At 37.6% G+C, this 20,228-nt stretch overlaps 1 protein-coding gene across 1 annotated transcript in view; it reads left to right on the forward strand.

Moving 5' to 3' along the window:
- The window catches only part of LOC121855423, a gene marked incomplete in the record, with an annotated part of 222,586 nt that extends 202,558 nt beyond the window's left edge, over window positions 1-20,028 (forward strand). The window contains 2 exon segments of the mRNA XM_042350390.1: window positions 18,512-18,776; window positions 18,955-20,028. Coding sequence (XP_042206324.1) covers window positions 18,512-18,776; window positions 18,955-19,792 — 1,103 coding nt within the window.
- Between the last annotated feature and the right edge of the window lie 200 nt (window positions 20,029-20,228).

The following is a 20,228-nucleotide window of genomic DNA, read 5'->3' on the forward strand; positions in this document are numbered from 1 at the left end:
CATTGACTTACCAATGATACTCTTCAAGAAGTTCTCCCCGGAGCTTGCTAAATCCCTGCTCCATCATCAATGCTTCCCTCAGTCGAGCCAGATGCATAGCCGAGTGGAAGACTTCATATGTATCACCAGTGCCCAAGTCAACCAGCCCACAATCCTTAAGTCAGCTAGGACCCATTGCAATCATACCCCAATACCCAGCTTTATCTGTGAAAGTTTTGTATTTGACTGGGCTCTTGCTGATATTGCAGGCGCTGTAGATTCTCAACAATTTGGTAATATGAAAACTTCCTCCACCACTCACTGTCTTGTCGGGCATTTGACCTTGTCGACCACAATTAAATGATCAACAAAGCTATTGACCTCGGATTTCGAAGAAGTCTTATACCATGGCTTACAGACTTCCTCAGTAACCGACGCCAAGCTGTACGCTTCCGAGGGGCTGTCTCCACCTTTCAGTCACTTACCTGTGGCATCCCCTAAGGCACCAAAATGGGACCACTATGCTTCCTTTTGCTTATCAATGATGCCCTGCATGCTGGAAATATGTCGACCACTCCACCATTGGGATCAGTGTCATCAATTCTGTTCCCGACTATACCGCTCTTCAGGACTTATTGAACAGTCTCCAAAACTTGGGCACCAACAACCATGTCACCATCAACCATACCAAGACCATGGTTATGCACATCAACCACTCCTCCGACGTTGTCCCACCTCCTTCCATTACTTTAGGTCCGAACACACTCCAGGTTGTAGATTCCACGAAGCTCCTTGGCGTCACCATAGACAACAAACTAAATTGGAAACCACATGTCAGTGAAGTTGTCAAATCCTCCAGTTTCCGTCTCCATCTTTTCCGCCGACTCAAGTCTCTTGGAGTTCCTGCGCCCAAGCTCCTCAGTGTTTACTCAACATTCATACTTCCAAGCTCACCTATGCCTCCCCTACCTGGTCTTCCTCCCTAAATGCCACACAACATAAACACCTAGAAAAAGTGCAAAAGAGAGCATGCAAGATTATTCTCTCCCCCTTCCTACTCCACATATCAAGAAGCGCTCAACACACTGACCCTCTTGGCTCTCACTGACCATCACCACGACCTCATCTGCAAATTTGGTGAGAAGCTTCTACACCATCCTCGACACCGGCTCCTACTACCACCTGAGATCCCTCGTCCGAGAATTGCCGTTCAACACCACAACCGCATCCAGCCCATACGAGCACGAACTAATTGCTATAAGAACAGCCCAGTCCCAACCATTGTAAAAATTATCAATAACTTGTCATCAACCAGTGTATTCACTCCCAGTCAATCTTACTTTTTGCACTGTCACTATGATGATATGCCCTGTAGTTTGAGCTTTTCCCCACCTAGTTATTATATATCATATTTGTATCACTTACGTTACTAGTACAGTGGTCCCTCGGTTAACGAATGGTTCGGTTAATGAAATTTCGGTTTACGGATTACCTTCCATAAGAATCTTCAATTTGGTTAACGAACAAAAGTTCGATTAACGAAATCCTTACGACATCACGTTTTGTTGTGAGCATCAGCTGATGGGCTAGTCTGCCAATTCAGTAATTCAGTAATCTGTTCTATGTTTACATTCGTTTCCAGTGGAGTAAATATCAAGAAAATTGTGCTCTTTAATATTTGTGCATTTTTTTTATACAGTATTAAAATGATTGGTCATTCTAAAATTTAGCCATCCAAGCTCTGTCTACATAAAGTTTTTCAACTATTATTTTTGGCTCGATATATGTAACTTTATTCATTTATTGAAACTCATTTACATGCACACACTGTCCTAAGGGCAAAACTGTACTGTACATGTAATCAAAATAATGTACAAAATGAATGCTAAAATTTTAGTCTAGTGCAAACTATTGCATGTTTACATTCAAATTAATCACTACCTTATAAGAATTCCAGCAATGTAAATTATATTCTTCCCGGTCACTTCTATGACATTTTATAATAAAAAAAGAAAAACTCAATCTAAAGGAAATAAATAAACAAATAAATACTTCACTAGACCTCTCAGCGGCAACTGTCAAGTATTACCTCACCTCCCCCCCCCCTCCCCTCCTCCTCCCTCCTCCTCCTCCCCCTCCCTCCCTCCTCCCCTCCTCCTCCTCCTCCCTCCCTCCCTCCCTCCCCTCCCTCCCCCTCCCTCCCTCCTCCCTCCCTCCCTCCCTCCCTCCCAGCAAAGGTTTGGTGGTTTTCAGTAGGCTTTAAGTTTTTATCTTGTATAAGATCTCAGACTAAAGTTAGGTGAATATAATTTGCATTGCTGGAATCCTTGCAAGACAGCGAATATTTTGAATATAAACGTCATATATTTTGCACAAGAGATAAAAATTAATCACCTGTATCACATTACAGTAGTGATTAAAGAGTAAGAGTGTACAGTATATGTACGTATATATTTAAGGGCGATTTAGGGGAATTTTAGGAGTGTTTCTGACTGTATGCATTTTGGGCTTTACTGTGTACAGTATATACTTTTCTGTGAAGTGGAACCAATTACCCAATATCCTATTGAAACAATGGTTTCGGTTAACAAACGACTCTCTGGAACGAATTGAGTTCGTTAACCGAGGGACCACTGTATATTATTTGTAAATCAAGAGACCCATTCCCCAATTATGTAACTGTATATTTTCAGCCTTCCGGCTGCCATGCTCTTTCAATAAACTGTTAATTATTATTATACTCCACACAGACACACACACACACACATACGGTGAATTAGCCATTTGGGGGGGGGGGTGTCACGGTCACTGTTACCCTCAATAAACTCTTCTCTTCCGGCTGGGAGGAGGTGAGGAGATTAACCCATACAGTACTTAAGGATAAAACAGGTTGTGATAATTTATGCGGTTGCAGTTTCAAAGCTTTGTGACATCACTACTGTATAATGAGTCTCCATATGTCCTGGTTTATTCATTGATCAGTTGTCTAAGTGCAAAAGTAGCCCTGTTGGGCCATCATGTATCAGTTAATTTTAAAAAATTATAATGTAAAATGTCATAAGACAATGGTTTAGTAGTGCTGTTAATGTGTGTGTTGTGTAAGTGTCTTGGCATGTAACCTCACCACCTGACTCCTGAACAAATCCTACAATGTGCTTGGCAAGCTAAAACACACACACACACACACACACACACACACACACACACACACACACACACGCACGCACGCACACGGGAATTAAGACTAGCATCAAGTGAGGGTCTTGTTTTGTGACTGCATGGAGGCAAATTACAAGATCAGCTGTTGAGGAGTTTATTGCTTGGCAACACTGGTGCATGTTATCACTCCTTTCCACTCCATCTCTCTAATCACCCACACCTTTCTGCTTTCTCACTTCATATTTTAAAATGTTATGTAACGTAATGTTGAAGGGATACAACTTTGCTCATTTATTCTTATACTTATCCTTTTTTTAATACAGGAGGTCCTCTCATTGTTTAATACAGGAGGTCCTCTCATTGTTTAATACAGGAGGTCCTCTCATTGTTTAATACAGGAGGTCCTCTCATTGTTTAATACAGGAGGTCCTCTCATTGTTTAATACAGGAGGTCCTCTCATTGTTTAATACATGAGGTCCTCTCATTGTTTAATACAGGAGGTCCTCTCATATTTTAAAACTGGATGTCCTCTCATTGTTTAATACAGGATGTTCATACATTGTATGTTACAGGATTTCCTCTCATTGGTTGATAGTTAATGTCCTTAACTCTTAATGTTAAAATTTTGCCATTCACTGACATATTTTTAAGAGATTACCGTAATATTAATAGGCACCCTGCCCTGGCCACTTAGCCATTTGGATGCATACCTGTATTTTGTTTTCAAGTTTCATTTCCAAGGAGTGTTAATAGTCAAGTACATGAAAACTAAATTATTAAACTGGTAACTTTTCTGTTTTTAATATTTTTTTTATCGAGTAATAATTATCAAATTCTCACATCTGCAATAAATATTTCTTAGCACCTGAGAGCAGAGGAAAACATTCTGAAGAAATAGTTAAATTTATATATTTTAATTGTACTTGTATTCTATTAAATTTTGCAAACACTAAAGAGTGGCTCTCGCCCTTTCTTATCATGCTATTTTATGACTTATGAGGGACACCTTCTCCCGAGGGAAAAACAAAGAACACTTTGGTACTTTTCCATTGCTGCCCTTATCAAAATTGAAATGTTTTTATGTACAGTTCCAGATTTAGGGTTACCTTACATAATGGCTCAAACACTGCTGGACAATGGTGGAAAAACAAGTGGAAAAAGCTTGTGTGGTAGACCGTAGATATGTGTGCCATGACTGATCCACATGAATTGACCGACAAGCGTATACTTGTTTACACTGAGGCAGGCGCTCACATCCCATGGTGATATAAGAATCAGACATATTCGTAAATGTCTCATAATTCAAAATTTTACCAAATATTACAAAAACTGTAATATGCAGTGTATTGTATTACAGGTATTTCAAAATACTCATATTTCAATATTTTTCCAAATACAGGTTGTACCTCTCTAGTCCGGCATTCTGTGGTCCGGAACGATTTTAGTTTGTCCAATAGGTAGATAAGCAGCTTTTTTTTTTTTTTTTTTTTTTTTATCTGAATGATTATTATTATTATTATTACAGGAGTACAGTAATACCCCCTTAACACGGTTTCGCTTAGCGCGATTTCACGTATAGGCGTTGCCTCGCCAGAGCCGAACTTTCACTTAACGCGGGTTTTTTCCACGTATACGCACAGAGTGTCTGGCTGAGATGCTATTTTTAGATTCGCCCCACCCGCCACCCTGCCTGCCTGCCTGCCTGTTTTAGCTCATAAAATTCATACAAATTACCCGGCCAGAATATAATTTACATTGCTGGAATTCTTACAATATGATGATCATTTTGAATATAAACATCATAGATTTTGCATTAGACATACAAATTTTAGATATAATGTTTACTCTGAGTAAATATGTTATTTTTTGTGCAAAATATATGACATTTGTATTCAAAATATTCCTGGTCTTACAAGGAATCCAGCAATGTCAATTATATTATCCTAACTTTAGTTTGAGGTATTATTTATTACTAAAAAGGTAAATATTCTGGTTTTCCCACACATCTGGTAGGGAGGGTTGGTGGGGGGTGGGGGGGAGGGAGGGACCGACCGACCATCTGTTACCGTGTGAAGAATATTTTTTTTTTTATTAACTGAAGATATTTGTTTTAGCTCATAAAATTCATACAAATTACCCGGTCAGAATATAATTTACATTGCTGGAATTCTTACAATTTGATGATCATTTTGAATATAAACATCATAGATTTTGCATTAGACATACAAATTTTAGATATAATGTTTACTCTGAGTAAATATGTTATCTTTTGTGCAAAATATATGACATTTATATTCAAAATATTCCTGGTCTTACAAGGAATCCAGCAATGTCAATTATATTATCCTAACTTTAATCTGAGGTATTATTTAATACTAAATGTTAAAATTTAGTTTTTTCACCCAACATCTCTTGAAGGGAGGATTGGTGGGGGGTGGGGGGGAGGGTTGGGACTGACCGCGCGGTTGGAAGAGGGGGGAGGCAAGGTGGGGTACTTTGATTGACAGATAGTGTCGTGAAGAATATTTTTTTTTTATTAACTGAAGATATTTGTTTTAGCTCATAAAATTCATACAAATTACCCGGCCAGAATATAATTTACATTGCTGGAATTCTTACAATTTGGTGATCATTTTGAATATAAACATCATAGATTTTGCATTAGACATACAAATTTTAGATATAATTTTTACTCTGAGTAAATATGTTATCTTTTGTGCAAAATATATGACATTTATATTCAAAATATTCCTGGTCTTACAAGGAATCCAGCAATGTCAATTGTATTATCCTAACTTTAGTTTGAGGTATTATTTATTAAAATTTTGTGGTTTTCCCCCAAAATTTCTCAGAGGGAAGAGCCAGTGAGTGTAGTGTGAGAAGAGGGGGAGGGAGTTGAGTCCATTATTTGAATGGACATTAACTTGGCGACTGTATTTCTCTATTTCTCTTAAGTATTAATTGTGTGCATGTACCATCATAAAATTAAGATGTTATTTTTACTAGAACATAGGTATTGTGTCAGAAAAAGTGGAGTTTGGGGGTCGGGCCAGTTTCTATTGGAATTAATCCCATATGTTCTGTTGTTCACTTAGCGCGGTTTTCACTTAACACCGTACCCTGTGGGTTTTATTGACCGCGTTAAGTGGGGTACTACTGTATTACATTTTTGCCCCTCAGGCCCCAATGTGGGTCAGTGACCTGTGCCCGGGTGGGCTAATCCCCGTAAAAAAACAACAACAACAAAGCCGCGGGAAATTAATTCTTATGTAGAGTAATGACGATATGTTTTCACATGTGCTCACTTACATATGCGCAGTCTCACTTTTTTCCTTTACCATTAATAGTTAGCTACTTATATTGTTCCATTTATTAACATTAAATAACATTACTTCAAACAACCATATTACTTTTTACATTAATTTTACTACAGCTACAACCAGGGTCTTATTTTCTTGTTTTATATGTAGAACCAATCAGTCACTGGTTTTGTAAACATTAATGAAAACAATGCCGACAGCCGTCTCGTTTCCTCGTGTGTTTTAATATTCCACGAATTATTAATGAATTGTATTGTTCATTTTGCACACACAAACATTAATTCAATAAAAAAAAATCAGAAACATTAATTAAAACATACAGTATTACCCCGCTTTACACTTGCACTTGCCAGAACCGACTTTCACTTTCTACTCATATAAGCTATAAGCGGTGAAGTATAATTTATTTTTATTTTTTTTATTTAGCTCATAAAATTCATACAAATTACCCGGCCAGAATATAATTTACATTGCTGGAATTCTTACAATATGATGATCATTTTGAATATAAACATCATGGATTTTGCATTAGACATACAAATGTTAGATCTAATGTAATAATTTGGTTTACACAAAGCAAATATTTTATCTTTGTGCAAAATATATGAAGTTTACATTCAAAATATTCCCTGACCTGCAAGGAATCCAGAAATGTCAATTATGTTATCCTAACTTTAGTCTGAGGTATTATTTATTACTAAACGTTAAAATCTAGTGGTTTCACCCAAACATTTGTCAGAGAGGTAGGGGCCAGTGAGCTGGGAAGAGGGGGGGGGATTTGAGTCCATTATTTGAATGGACATTAACCTGGCGACTGTATTTCTCTTAAATATTAATTGTGTGAGCATACCATCAAAAAATTTAGATGTTATTTTTACTACAACATAGGTATTGTGTCGGAAAAAGTGGAGCTTGGGGGTTGGGCAAATCTCTATTGGAATTAATCCCATATGTTTTGTTGTTCACTTTACTTGGTTTTCACTTTCCGCGGTACCCTGTGGGTCAATTTGGGTTCAATTGACCGCGTAAATCGCATAAATCAGGGTACTACTGTATATGAACAGTAAATAAGTGTTGCTTTCATATTCTTATGTAGAGTAATGACAATATGTTTTTCACATGTGCGCACTTACATAGGCGCAGTCTCACTTTTTTTCTCTAACATTAATGGTTTGCTACTTTTATTGTTCTATGTATTAACATTAAATTACATTACTTAAAACAACCATATTAATTTTTTACATTAATTTTACTACAGATACAACCAGGGGTCTTATTTTCATGTTTTATATGTAGAACCAGTCAGTCACTGGTTTGTAATCAACGAAAACAATGCTGTGTCATTTCCTCGTTTGTTTTAATATTCTACGTATTATTAATGAATTGTATTGCTCATTTTGCACACATAAACATTAATTCAATAAAAAAGACTTTCAGTTATAAACAATCATGAATCTTTTGTACATAAGACAAATGAAGCTGTTTACACGATTGTGCACATCTGAACATTGGCGGGCCGCCCAAACCCATCGGAATTCGAGTTTCCGCCGTCAAAATTTTAAATTATGTAGTGTTTTTTTTGTGTGTCCAAATAAAACACATTGAATTAAAAACTCGCGAAATTTGAGAAGCTACTGTACGACATTTAACCCTTCAATATGTCTTCAAAGAGACCACGAAGCAGTGAAAGTGGTGCAAATGTAAGCGCAAGTCACTATCTGTCCAGGAAAAGGGTGAATTTCCATTGTCCGGAAATTTCCATGGTCCGGCACCAGTCAAGTCCCGAGGTTGCCGGACTAGAGAGGTACAACCTGTATTACGAAATTTGTAATATATATATACTGTAGGCGCTCCTCTAGTTACGAACGAGTTACAGTCTGGAGGCTTGTTCGTAATATCAGTTGTTCATAGGTTCAACTTTGCTCTCTTAGATACCGAACATAATATAAAGAATTAAAAAATAATGGATGTTTAGTACAGCTATACCCTACAGTACAGCCTTCAAACCTGGTTCACTCTTCTCCTTTTAGGTAATGTATGTTCTATCTGGAATTTTCTTCAGCACAGTATAATCCAATCTCTTCCACATTAAACACCTGCTCTGGCAGGTAACCCCCTCAATAATAATGCTCATATCTAAAAGTTCATTAGTTGAATGTTCATAAGTGGAGGAGCACCTGTATTTAGTATTGGCAAAACACTATGCATTATGAGTGTTTAAGAATTATGGGAGTTTTACTGTAACTGAAAAATCTATTGATTTTTTAAACACGATTTGAAATAAATTTAAAACTAAATATATATTGTGTCATGTCCTTTGGCTTAACCCTTATATACCGGAACGCCCGACCGGCGCGCCCCGGGTGACATTCGAGAACGCGCGACTTTTACTGCCACTGTTTAAATGCCCAGCGCGGGTTATCAGGTTCCCTTGTGACTATTTGCCTGTCACGCCACACCTCGGCCACAGGGAAGCTTCCTGAACATAATTATCCACTTTTGTTTGTTTAATTTTCTTTGTTTGTCCATTTTATCATGTTGTATCAAAGTAATATTGATGAAAGTAATGTAGTTGTATTGTAGTTCAGTATCACTGGAAAACAATGCTATGATTATATTATAAATGTATTTAGTTGTGGAATTATTATTATTTTATTCATTACTTGCTCTACCAAACACAAAGACAGCCAGGCAGACTGGCGACACTCTGCGTGTGTGTTGCCGAGCACTTTTTATGAAAAATAATGGAAATAAAATGTTCTAAATGAATTATTTGTATGAAATAAGTATTATCATCATTACATATTTGCATCACTGGCCATCCCGGACACAAAGACAAGCAGAAAATGGCCGCTAAGTGCGTAGTGACCATGAGCGTCAGCTGTCAAAACAACACTGTTCCCTTATCTCCCTCGCCACTGCTGCCCCAGGGAAGTTTCTAGAGGATCAATATATAGTTTTTCTTACATCTTGTTGATTGTTTTATCATTTAAAAAGGTTTAAAAAAAATTTTGGGAAAGGTTTTTTTTTTCTCGCTTTACCCCCGCGTGGGGGGACACGGCCAGCAGCTTCCTAGCCCGGGGCAAAAGGGTGGCTTAATTAAAGTAAAGCAAATTATACAGTACAATCACTCCATTTTTATTTTTTGTATTATAATGAAAGAAAGGTATTGGTAGGTAAAATGAGAAGAAAACTTCAATGTCCAGATTTAAGTACAGTATATGGTCTGCTACCACACACACTGCCAACATGTAAACAAAGTAGATATTATCAATACAGTGTAGCCTAAAAGATTCGGACTCTGTAAATCTGGATTTTAGAAGATTCGGACAAAAAAAATTGGGGGTTCTGGACTAAGAAGCATTCCCAAAACAGGGTGAAGGTAGTTTTAGGTTTAAATTTTTATCTTATAAAATGTCACAGACTAAACTTAGCAGAATATAGCTTGCATTGCTGGAATCCTTGCAAGGTAGCAAATAATTTGAGTATAAACATCAAATAGTTTACACAAGAGATAAAAATTTTAGTCCTTTTGTATACAGTAAGATCTATTTCGCGCGATTTCAGTTCGCATTTTTTAATTTTGCAAGCACTACCTAATGTAACCAAGTCCTATATTTGGTGTAAAATATCGTGAATTTCGTTAGATCCAGCCAGCTGAATGTCTGGCCACCGTCTTGAATGACGTCACAGCACTCATACCAGTTACAGTCATTTCTGCTACAACGTGTGTTTTGTCAACGCGAATTGGTTGCAACGCGATTGATGAATTGGGGAACGCTGTTTGTAAAATGCGAACTTTTGCCTACGAATGATGGCTATAGCGCCATTCCATTCTCAATGTTGTGATTCCGTCCTCAACGTTTTAAGCGTGGCGCAGGGTTATGCAATGTTTACAGTTCACGTTCGACATCATATGTTCAATTGATTCGTGTCCTTTGTTTGTGAAGTGCTTTTTGAGAGGTAAGAAGAATGTTTCCAAGAAGCGTTCTGGTGATCAAATTGCCGGTGGTGAACGTAAAAGAGGTTTACAAAAACGCAACCATCTCGTTGTAGCCCGCGCCATCCTAGCGACTGCCCGGGTTGTTGTGTGCTTTTTTTGGGTGGTGCTACCACCTGTTGAGTCAAGATAATGGCCTCTACCTCTACTGGGGGTCCTACTGGTGCTGGTGGGGGTGGGAAAGACCCACCTAAGCAGCCAAATAAGGAAAAGGAGAAGCTGGACTATCATAAGGTAGTTAAGTTTGCCAAGTACTCGATGCAGGATAAGCAGTGTGTGATTAAGTTACTTGAGGAAGGCCTAAAAACTAGTTTCCGGAAAGCACAATCAGGTCAATAAAGGCAGAATTTGTATCATTTGGAAGTTATAAATGGGAAAATCAGAGGTTGATGTAGAGTGGCCAGTCTATATTGTTGTTTTTCCCATTAGTTTATGTATTTGCATTTGGCGCAATTTTTCCAGCCTATATTACTCGCGAAATACAAGATCTTACTGTAGTTAATTTGTGTACAAGTTTTTCAACTCGTATTTATCGGGTAGATATACGTAACTTTCTTCATTTATTTTTACTCAGTTACATGCACACCATCCTAAATACATATTGTGAAAAGAGTAAAAGAAATAATTGTCCTTAGGGCAAATCCTTACTCAAATGTACAAAATAATTACTAAAATTTTTATGTCTAGTGCAAACTATGGGATGTTAGTCCTGAAATTAATCACTGTCTTACAAGAATTCCAGCAATGTAAGTTAAATTCTGCCAAGTCAATTCAGTGACATTTTATAAGTGAAAACTTTAACTCCCTCTATATGACTGATAACTGAACACTTTGTTATCTCCCCACCAGCTTTCAACACCTCACCCCCTCCCACATCCTCCCAGTCTGGGTGAAGGTAGTTGTAGCCTTAGAGTTTTTATCTTATAAAATGTTAGACTAATCTTAGCAGAATATAACTTGCATTGCTGGAATCCTTTCAAGATGGCAAATAATTTGAGTATAAATATCACATAGCTTACACATGAGATAAAAATTTTAGTCCTTTAGTATAGTACAGCTGAGTACAAAATGAGTACTGTACAGTAATATGTTGGTCAAAATTGTGTTTTTTTCACAGAAAAGTCTGTATAACTAACCCCAGTGGTCAGGATATTATGCACTGTATTTTCTTTGTTTTTTTATATCATTATTTGTTGTTTTTATACATTTAGTGCATTTGCCGGAAGATTCGGACAATCAGCTTTTTCAGACAAGTCCCCCCCTTTCAGTCCAGGTTTTCAAGGGTTCACTGTATACTGAACTATTACAGGTTGTACCTCTCTAGTCCGGCAACCTCGGGACCTGACCGGTGCCGGACCATGGAAATTGCTGGACCATGGAAATTCACCCTTTTCCTGGATAGATAGTGACTTGTGCTTATGCCTGGAAGCACTAGCACCACTTTCTCTGCATCATGGTCTCTTTGAAGACATATTGAAGGGTTAAATGTCGTATAGTAGCTTCTCAAATTTCGCGAGTTTTAATTCTTAACGTATTTTATTGGAACACAAAAATAAATAAATAAAATTTTGACGGCGGAAACTTGAATTTCGACGGTTTGAACGGCCCGCCAACGCAGACGACGGGCATAATCGTGTAAACAGCGTCATTTCTCTTATGTACAAAAGATTCATTATTGTTTATTACTGAATGTCTTTTTTATTGAATTAATGTTTATGTGTGCAAAATGAGCAATACAATTCATTAATAATACGTAGAATATTAAAACACACGAGGAAATGACACAGCATTGTTTTCGTTGATTACAAAACCAGTGACTGACTGGTTCTACATATAAAACTGAAGAAAATAAGACCTTGGTTGTAGCTGTAGTAAAATTAATATGGTTGTTTTAAGTAATGTTATTTAATGTTAATAAATGGAACAATAGAAGTAGCTAACGATAATGGTAAAGAAAAAAGAGATCGATATGTAAGCGCTCACGTGAAAACATATCGTCATTACTTTACATAAGAATATGAAAGCAACACTTATTTACTGTTCATATATATTTTAATTAATGTTTCTGAATTTGTTTTTATTGAATTAATGTTGTGTGCAAAATTAACAATACAATTTATTAATAATACGTGGAATATTAGAGGAGACGAGACGGCTGCGGCATTGTTTATGTTAAAGCTTACAAAACCAGTGACTGATTGGTTTCTACATATAAACAGACCCTGAGTTTAGCTGTAGTAAAATTAATGTAAAAAAATGAATATATGAAGTACCTGTAATGTTATTTAATGTTAATAAATGGAACAATATAAGTAGCTAACCATTAATGGTAAAAAAAGTGAGACTGCTCGTATGTAAGTGCGCACATGTGAAAATATATCGTCATTACTCTACATGAGAATATGAAAGCAACACTTATTTACTGCTCATATATATTGAAGGGTTAAATGTTGTACTCTGTATAGACAAGGAGAGAGAGAGAGAGAGAGCAGCCGAACTGCCGGATGCAAACAAACCTTAATTTCCCGCGGCTTTTTTTTTTAAGTGGATTAGCCCACCCGGGCATAGGTCACTGACCCACATTGGGGCCTGAGGGGCAAAAATTTAATACTCCTGTAATAATAATAATAATTCAGATAAGTAAAAAATAAAAAAATAAAAAAACTGCCTATCTACCTATTGGACAAACTAAAATCGTTCCGGACCACGGGAGTTTCCGGACCACAGAATGCCGGACTAGAGAGGTACAACCTGTACTTATGATTTATGATAACTAACAAAGCATATTTTGACATTAAAACATCCATAAAGTAACTGAATAACTGTTAAAACCAAGAACATTTTAGAAGAAAGAGATAACTGCATCACAACATGGGTGGCAGCAATCAGCTGAGTGTCATTTTTCATGGGTGAGGTCATCACAGTATAACAACAGCTACAGCATCAGCCAGGAATGAGATAGAGAGTTGAGAAGAGCTTCAGTGAAGTAATTTGAACCTTACGTTATTAGTAATTTATGTTTTGTTAGGCTGCTGTTGAACAGCTGGTCCAAAGGCTAATTTGGGTTCATCCTCTCTGAGGCACATTTTATTCTGCAGGATTCTTTATTGAAAATGTTTGACTGTACTGTAGTACAGTGGTCCCTCGGTTAACGAACGGTTAGATTAACTAAATTTTGGTTAACGAATTAGCTCCCATAAGGATTTTCAATTTGATTAATGAACAAAACTTCGATTAACAAAATCCTTACAACAAACAAGTTTTGTTGTGCGCATCAGCTGATCGGCTAGTCCACCAATACAGTAATCGGTTCTATGTTTACATTCTTTTCCAGTGAAGTAAATATCAAGAAAGTTGGTCTCTTGAATATTTCTGCTTTTCTTATGTTAAAATTATTGGTTATTCTGAAATTTGTTTAACATATTGATAATATATAGTGCATAAATTATTATGAAACATGAAGAAGGCATTAGAACCAATGCACTCCGTAAAAAATATGGCATGTCATCATCGACTGCCTCTACAATCAGCTGTTTGATATGTAAACAAAGCTGCCGGGAGTACGACATACACTCCTCAAAGTAAGTTAAAATACAGTACAGTACAGTGGGGTATGCTATAACGAATCTAATTGGTTTTAGAACCTCGTTCGTTATAGCATTCATTTGTTATAGGATTAATCCGTCCCAGGCTCCCAAATACAACCACTTAACACTGAAAAATTTATGTGGAAATTGTAAAAAATACGGTGCTTTATCTTACCTTAGTGTTGTTCAGCATGCAGGACAGGAGGCAGAGGAGGAGGGGGGAGGAGAGAATTATGGAGAAGAGGTGGAAGGAGAGGAGTCATCCTTCCTAGCCCTCTTTGGTGACTGTCTCACAGGCACTTTGTTTGTAGGGTCTTTAGCTACTTTTTTAAAGAAGGAATCCAGGGTTGGCTGCTTCAACCTTGATTTCTGGACCTTCCACAAGTAGTTCATCACATTGTCATTAAACGTACTGATGCCCTTTTCCACAGCACCAACATCAGGTTGATAATCCTCCACAAGCTTAGACAGTTTGCTCCAGCACCAGAACACATCCTTGAGATCTTTGGCTGGAATGATGCGGCTTTCATCCTTGTCCTCATCCTCCCGACTCCTCAGGAGTTAAGCTCCGCTTCAGTGTCTCGTTCTCTTCTTTGTGAAGCTCAAGCAGCTCCTCAGTGGACAGCTCCTTACTGTGCTCATCCACCAACTCCTCAACATCATCATCATCCACTTCCAGGCCCATGGAATTCCCCAGAGACACAATTTCATGTACAACAGCCTCTTCCTCTGACTCTTCAAAGCCTTCAAAGTCTCTTTGAAGCACACATTCAGGCCACAATTGCCTCCAAGCAGCACAAAGACACCTCATAGAAATCTCTTTCCAGGCTGACACAATTAAAAACACAGCATCTGCTATATTGAAGTGACTCTTCCAAAATTCCTTCAAACTAACATCACTAGAAGAAGTGGACGCAAAACATTTTCTAAACAGTGCCTTTGTGTACAGCTTCTTAAAGTTTGAAATCACCTGTTGATCCATGGGCTGGATGAGAGGTGTTGTGTTAGGTGGCAAGAAGTGCACAGTGATGAAGTTAAACTCCTCTGGCAATTCAACCATCAAATTAGGAGGATGGGCTGGTGCATTGTCCTCACCAATAGAGCTTTTATAGGAAGATTATTCTCCCTGGGGTATTCCCAAACACTGGGTCCAAACATCTCAGTCACCCTCTCAGAGAAAAGACTCCTGGTCACCCAAGCCTTTGGGTTTGACTGCCACTTAACACCAAGGCTGTTCTTCCTAATGTTTTTGAAAGCTCTGGGGTTTTCTGCATGGTACACAAGGAGTGGTTTTATCTTGCAGTCACCAGAAGCATTAGCACAAAGAAGGAGGGTAAGCCTGTCTTTCATCAGCTTATGGCCAGGGACAGAAGTTTCCTCCTTGGTAATGTATGTACGGCGAGGCATTTTTTTCCCAAAAAGTCCAGTTTCATCACAGTTAAATACCTGCTGAGAAACAAAGCCTCCCTCTTTAATCACATTTAAAAAAATGTCATGGTGTTCCCTAGCTGCTTCCTTATCTGCACTAGCAGCATCACCATGTCTCACAACACTGTGTAACTTATTTCTTCTTCTGAAACCAGTAAACCACCCCTTGGTACCCCTAAACACTGGCACATCACCATCACTTCCACTGGGAGTCTTAGCTTTAAGGTCCTCAAACAATTGTCTGGCCTTCTCACAAATTATAGCTTCACTAATGCTATCACCTGCCATTTCTTTCTCCTTTATCCACCCTAAGAACAAATTTTCCATCTCTTCAATCACATTACACCTTGCTTTGCTAAGTCTAGAGATTCCCTTAGCCACTTGCACAGTTTTCAACTCCTCTTTATTCTTCAAAATCGTACATATAGTCGATTTAGCCATCCCATATTCATCACTAAGTTTCGCAATGCTTGTTCCATTCTCACGCTTCTTTATGATTTCTTTCTTAGTTTCAAGGGTTATTAGCTTTCTCACTCGCTTTGGACGATTCATTGTTACAATTGTACACTTGTATAACAAAATAGTTATACAAATAACACGAATTTCCACATCAAAAGACGAAATTTCAGCAAGTTCAGTGGTGCACTGGCTACACAATGAGTCAAAGATGGCGCCTGACGCTCTTGTTGTGAGCCGCGGTACAACATAATTCATGCGCCAGACGAAATAATCCTGTATTCATCTGCGTTCGTTGTAGAAGTTGCGTTCGTTATAGCATTCTCAATTTTACAGGTAAAACCGTTCGTTATAGGAACATTCGTAGTAGAATCCGTTCGTTATAGCATACCCTACTGTATTCTATTGTTTTTTACTTATTATTGCACAGTATACCTAACAGTACAGTTCTGTATTTTACAGTAAAATACATCACGTTTCAGCAAAACTACTATTTATTTCCGAGAATATATTCATTCAGGCACAGTTTAGGTAAAATATACGTGTGATGTAACAGTTTTTTAACTGCAAACAATTCGAAAAACACGTGTACCGTCTAGCTGATTGATACTCAACAGCTCACCAGCGTCATGCGTCGTTGTAAACAATAGGAGGTTGAAGTAGATTACCGGGTATTATATTACGTGTGAAATATCGAAAAGGTTTTTATTACCAGTATTTTTTGTAGATCAATGAGTACTGTGATACCGTATATGATATGATAAGTTAGCCTGTGCTAAGAACTTCAACATAGACTACTGAAAACACGTTGTAAGGTAATTTAGCCTATTGTAAGTTGGTGAGCTTCATTGCTGAAGGAACTGCACAACTTTTCATTACTAATTGGTACATATTTTACGTTTCCATTGTTTACTGGCAGTAAATGGTAAATATTTTTCTTGTCTGAAGCTAAAAGTTCCACCCCCCCCCCCCACACACTAGTGGTGGAGATGTGACATTTAACCAAAAAGATGCTGGTGTTTTATCCCAGCAGTGGGTGGACCAGCATTTTAGCTTAAGGTCCGCATAGGTAATATTCCTAAAAAAAAAAAAAAAGTTCGTTCAGATTTTGTCCGAATTATCCGAAATCCGGATTAAAGGGGTCCGAATTAACGAGGGTCTACTGTATATCGAGACTTTTTGAATCTTGCAAATTTGGTAGGAGAATATTTCTCCCCTCTTTCATTTTCTCTTACCTGTTTTTTAATCATCTTTTAGCACAATAAAGGCCTCTATTGGGCCGGTCTTCCTCAATGTTGGACCTTTTAAAATAGACGGTAAATCGCAAGAGAGATCTGGTGACTCAGTTGGAGGATTGTGTGTACCCACTAATCTTAATCTTCTTTAGTGCTGGGTTGGTTGCAAGGAAGGTAGTGAATAATAATGTAGATTTCCCTGAAGGATTTTCTTTTGAGGTTTTATAAAATGAAACCACATTATTATTCTAAGGAAGATTCAGACTAATGAGTTACAGTACATATACTGTACACACAATCCTCCACATGCATCATCATATCTCTCACAATATTTGATTAGAGTCAGTTTGTAGAAAGGTTAAAGAATTACTCTTATGTATTCATTAAGGGTATTACCCTTTCAGAGAAGATTTTAAGTAGTAGAACTACTTTAGACAGGGCTAATATGTTAAAAATCTTAGAATATTTAATTATTTCAGTCTTACCCCATTTCTCCCAATAGGGAGAGACTATCGGGAAAGGTGCTTCCCGATAGGAGATCAAGGTCCTCATAGGGGCAGGGGCTGTGTCAAGCCTGCACATGAGAGGAAAGAGACCAAGTAGAGATGGACTAGCACTGTTGGCTACTTCTATGAATACAGTTTGCAGATGCATATAAAGAGTTTTTAAGAGGGTTTGTCATAAGTTTCTCTCCTTTGGAAAGAACTCAAGAGTTCGGTGGGACCTTTTTTCTCCTATTGAGACAAAGACGTTGCTTCTGTACCATCTGTGCTCACCTGACCTCTTCCTTTGTTGCCAAATGCTCGTTATTAGGGCTATTGTTTCTAAAGGGCGGATTCTTAATAGTTTTCATTAGTCCCAGTCACTAGTTTCAAGACAGTAAATGCATATACTGTACCATATATGTGCCGTTTTGCCCATTCTTCATATTTCCCTGCTTGATTACAGTGTATCTATGGCACTTTTACTTCTTGCTCATAAATTTTCTTAAGCAAGTGTTCACAGCTTTTATTACCTCATACTCTGCCAAACATGTAAATTGTTCTTTTGGCAAAAGTTTGAAGCATTGGCTCACTGTTAACACTTCAAAAATGTCACGATACTTAGTTGTTGCAGTGCTTAGAAAACATTTCTATATGATCCAAGATCCATACATTGTTTAGAACATATTACAAGCTGCAGAGAGAAAATTTTGCCATAAGGTAATTAGAAAAGTAGTTATTTATAATGCTGTTCCTTGAATGGGTGGCAGTTATGGAATAATTGTTAAATTTTTAATAAAAATGCCAAATCTTTTAGGGGTATATTGTCCATTAATAAATTTAAAAGTTCCATTTATTTGGCAGTTTTACGGGAAGCTCGACCTCTGGTTCAGAGTGGGAAGCAGGGAGAGGACCGGAAGGATACTCCTGTAGTTGTTGCTGGCACTGCTTTGGCCCATGCTGTTGGCACAGGATCTGTGACTGTTTCGGTGACTGGATCAGTGCCCACTGCACTTAAAATACCTGATCCTGTCATTGTTCCACTAACTGTTCCAATTCCACAATCATCTGTGCCAGATGAAAATACACTCGCAAACCTCAAAGATGTAACTGTGGTTGCAACTAAGAGGTGAGTAATGCTAATTGTGAATCTTAGCCAGTTTCTTGTTAGCTAAGCTGTGGAAGATCAACATGTTAAGAGAGTAATGCTTAAATTTTGTCCCAAAACAATCTTTAAGATTAATGGTGAATGAACTAGAATTTATTAAGAAATGAAATATATTTTAAATGTATCTCTTGTGTTTCAGAGACAAAGGTGACTTACTCCAGAAAGCTGTTGACATTCTGGGAGGGGAATTTCATGGTGATAAGCAAAATGGCACAGAAGCTCATTTAGCGGTACCAGAAAACCTTCCAGACAGTCAACAAAGGCCAAAAAGAGTACCTGAGTGTGTAGATGTTGATGAGGAAGATGATGTGAGAGAGGAATTGAAGTGTTATGATGACAAGCCAGAAATAGTGGAAGTTAATAAGGAAGTACTGAAGAACCTCCTTTGTAAATCACAAGAACAGATGAAAAGTTTAAGTCCGGTACCAGGAACAAAAGAAGAAATCAAGCAAGAAAAAGTTGAAGACACTTTTGAAGAAATTCCTGTGCTTAGTGACATTGATTGCAGAGATCCAAAAGTAAAAATAAAATCCAAAGTTCCTGCAAATAGGGATGATATTCAACCTGAACACATTAAGTTTTCAGATCTATTAAGGTGGGAGAATGGTGTGGGAAAACTTAACGGAAGTGACCTGAAGTTCAAGATGAATGAATTTAATGCTGTGGAGATTGTTGAAGACAGAGATCTAGAAGAGATTAAAAACCACCAAATTAAGAAGGCAGATCTGTTGACGCCTCGACATCATGCTCGCAAACCCAACTACCGTGAGATTGTGAAAGATGAAGAAATATTTTCTGATAATTCTCAAGACTCTGAACCCCAGGGAAATAAGTCCACAAGAGAATCAGACGACATTTGTTGCTGCAAAAATTGTGGGTGTTATGGCCTCAGCTCAGAGTTCTTCCGTGACAGCAACTTCTGCTCCGTAGCATGTGGAGATGTGAGTATTCACTGTAAAAAAAAAAATATCTGTTAGATTAATTTTGTAACTGATCTGGTGATTGGAGATTTATTAGGGTCACTGAGTTAGTGGGTACCTTATCTGTAAAGGGTCAGTGGAGGAAGCTTTAAATGTGTATTCAAAGCTGTAACACCAAAGTTTCTAGTTATCACAATTTGGCTATTTTTTGACATTCTTAACCTCTGAGTTTATTTTGTTTGCTTCTAAATCTTAGCAATAATATGGTATAGTCATCCCCCAACAGGGGTGAATCCAGGAGTTTATGGGGGAGTGGAGTCGGATTTTTTTGAATGAATAGAAATACTGTACAGGAAAGCCTCTAATAATGACAGTTCAACTAATGACGATGCATATTTAAGACCCTAGTTAATTTAGGACCCATTTCAATTTATGCCATTATTTTCTTCGTATTTACGAGAAAATTAGAAGAAATTTTTTTTTAAAAGTTACA

Source organism: Homarus americanus, unplaced genomic scaffold, assembly GCF_018991925.1.
Source record: "Homarus americanus isolate GMGI-L3 unplaced genomic scaffold, GMGI_Hamer_2.0 scaffold51859, whole genome shotgun sequence".
Taxonomy (NCBI): Eukaryota; Metazoa; Arthropoda; class Malacostraca; order Decapoda; family Nephropidae; genus Homarus; species Homarus americanus.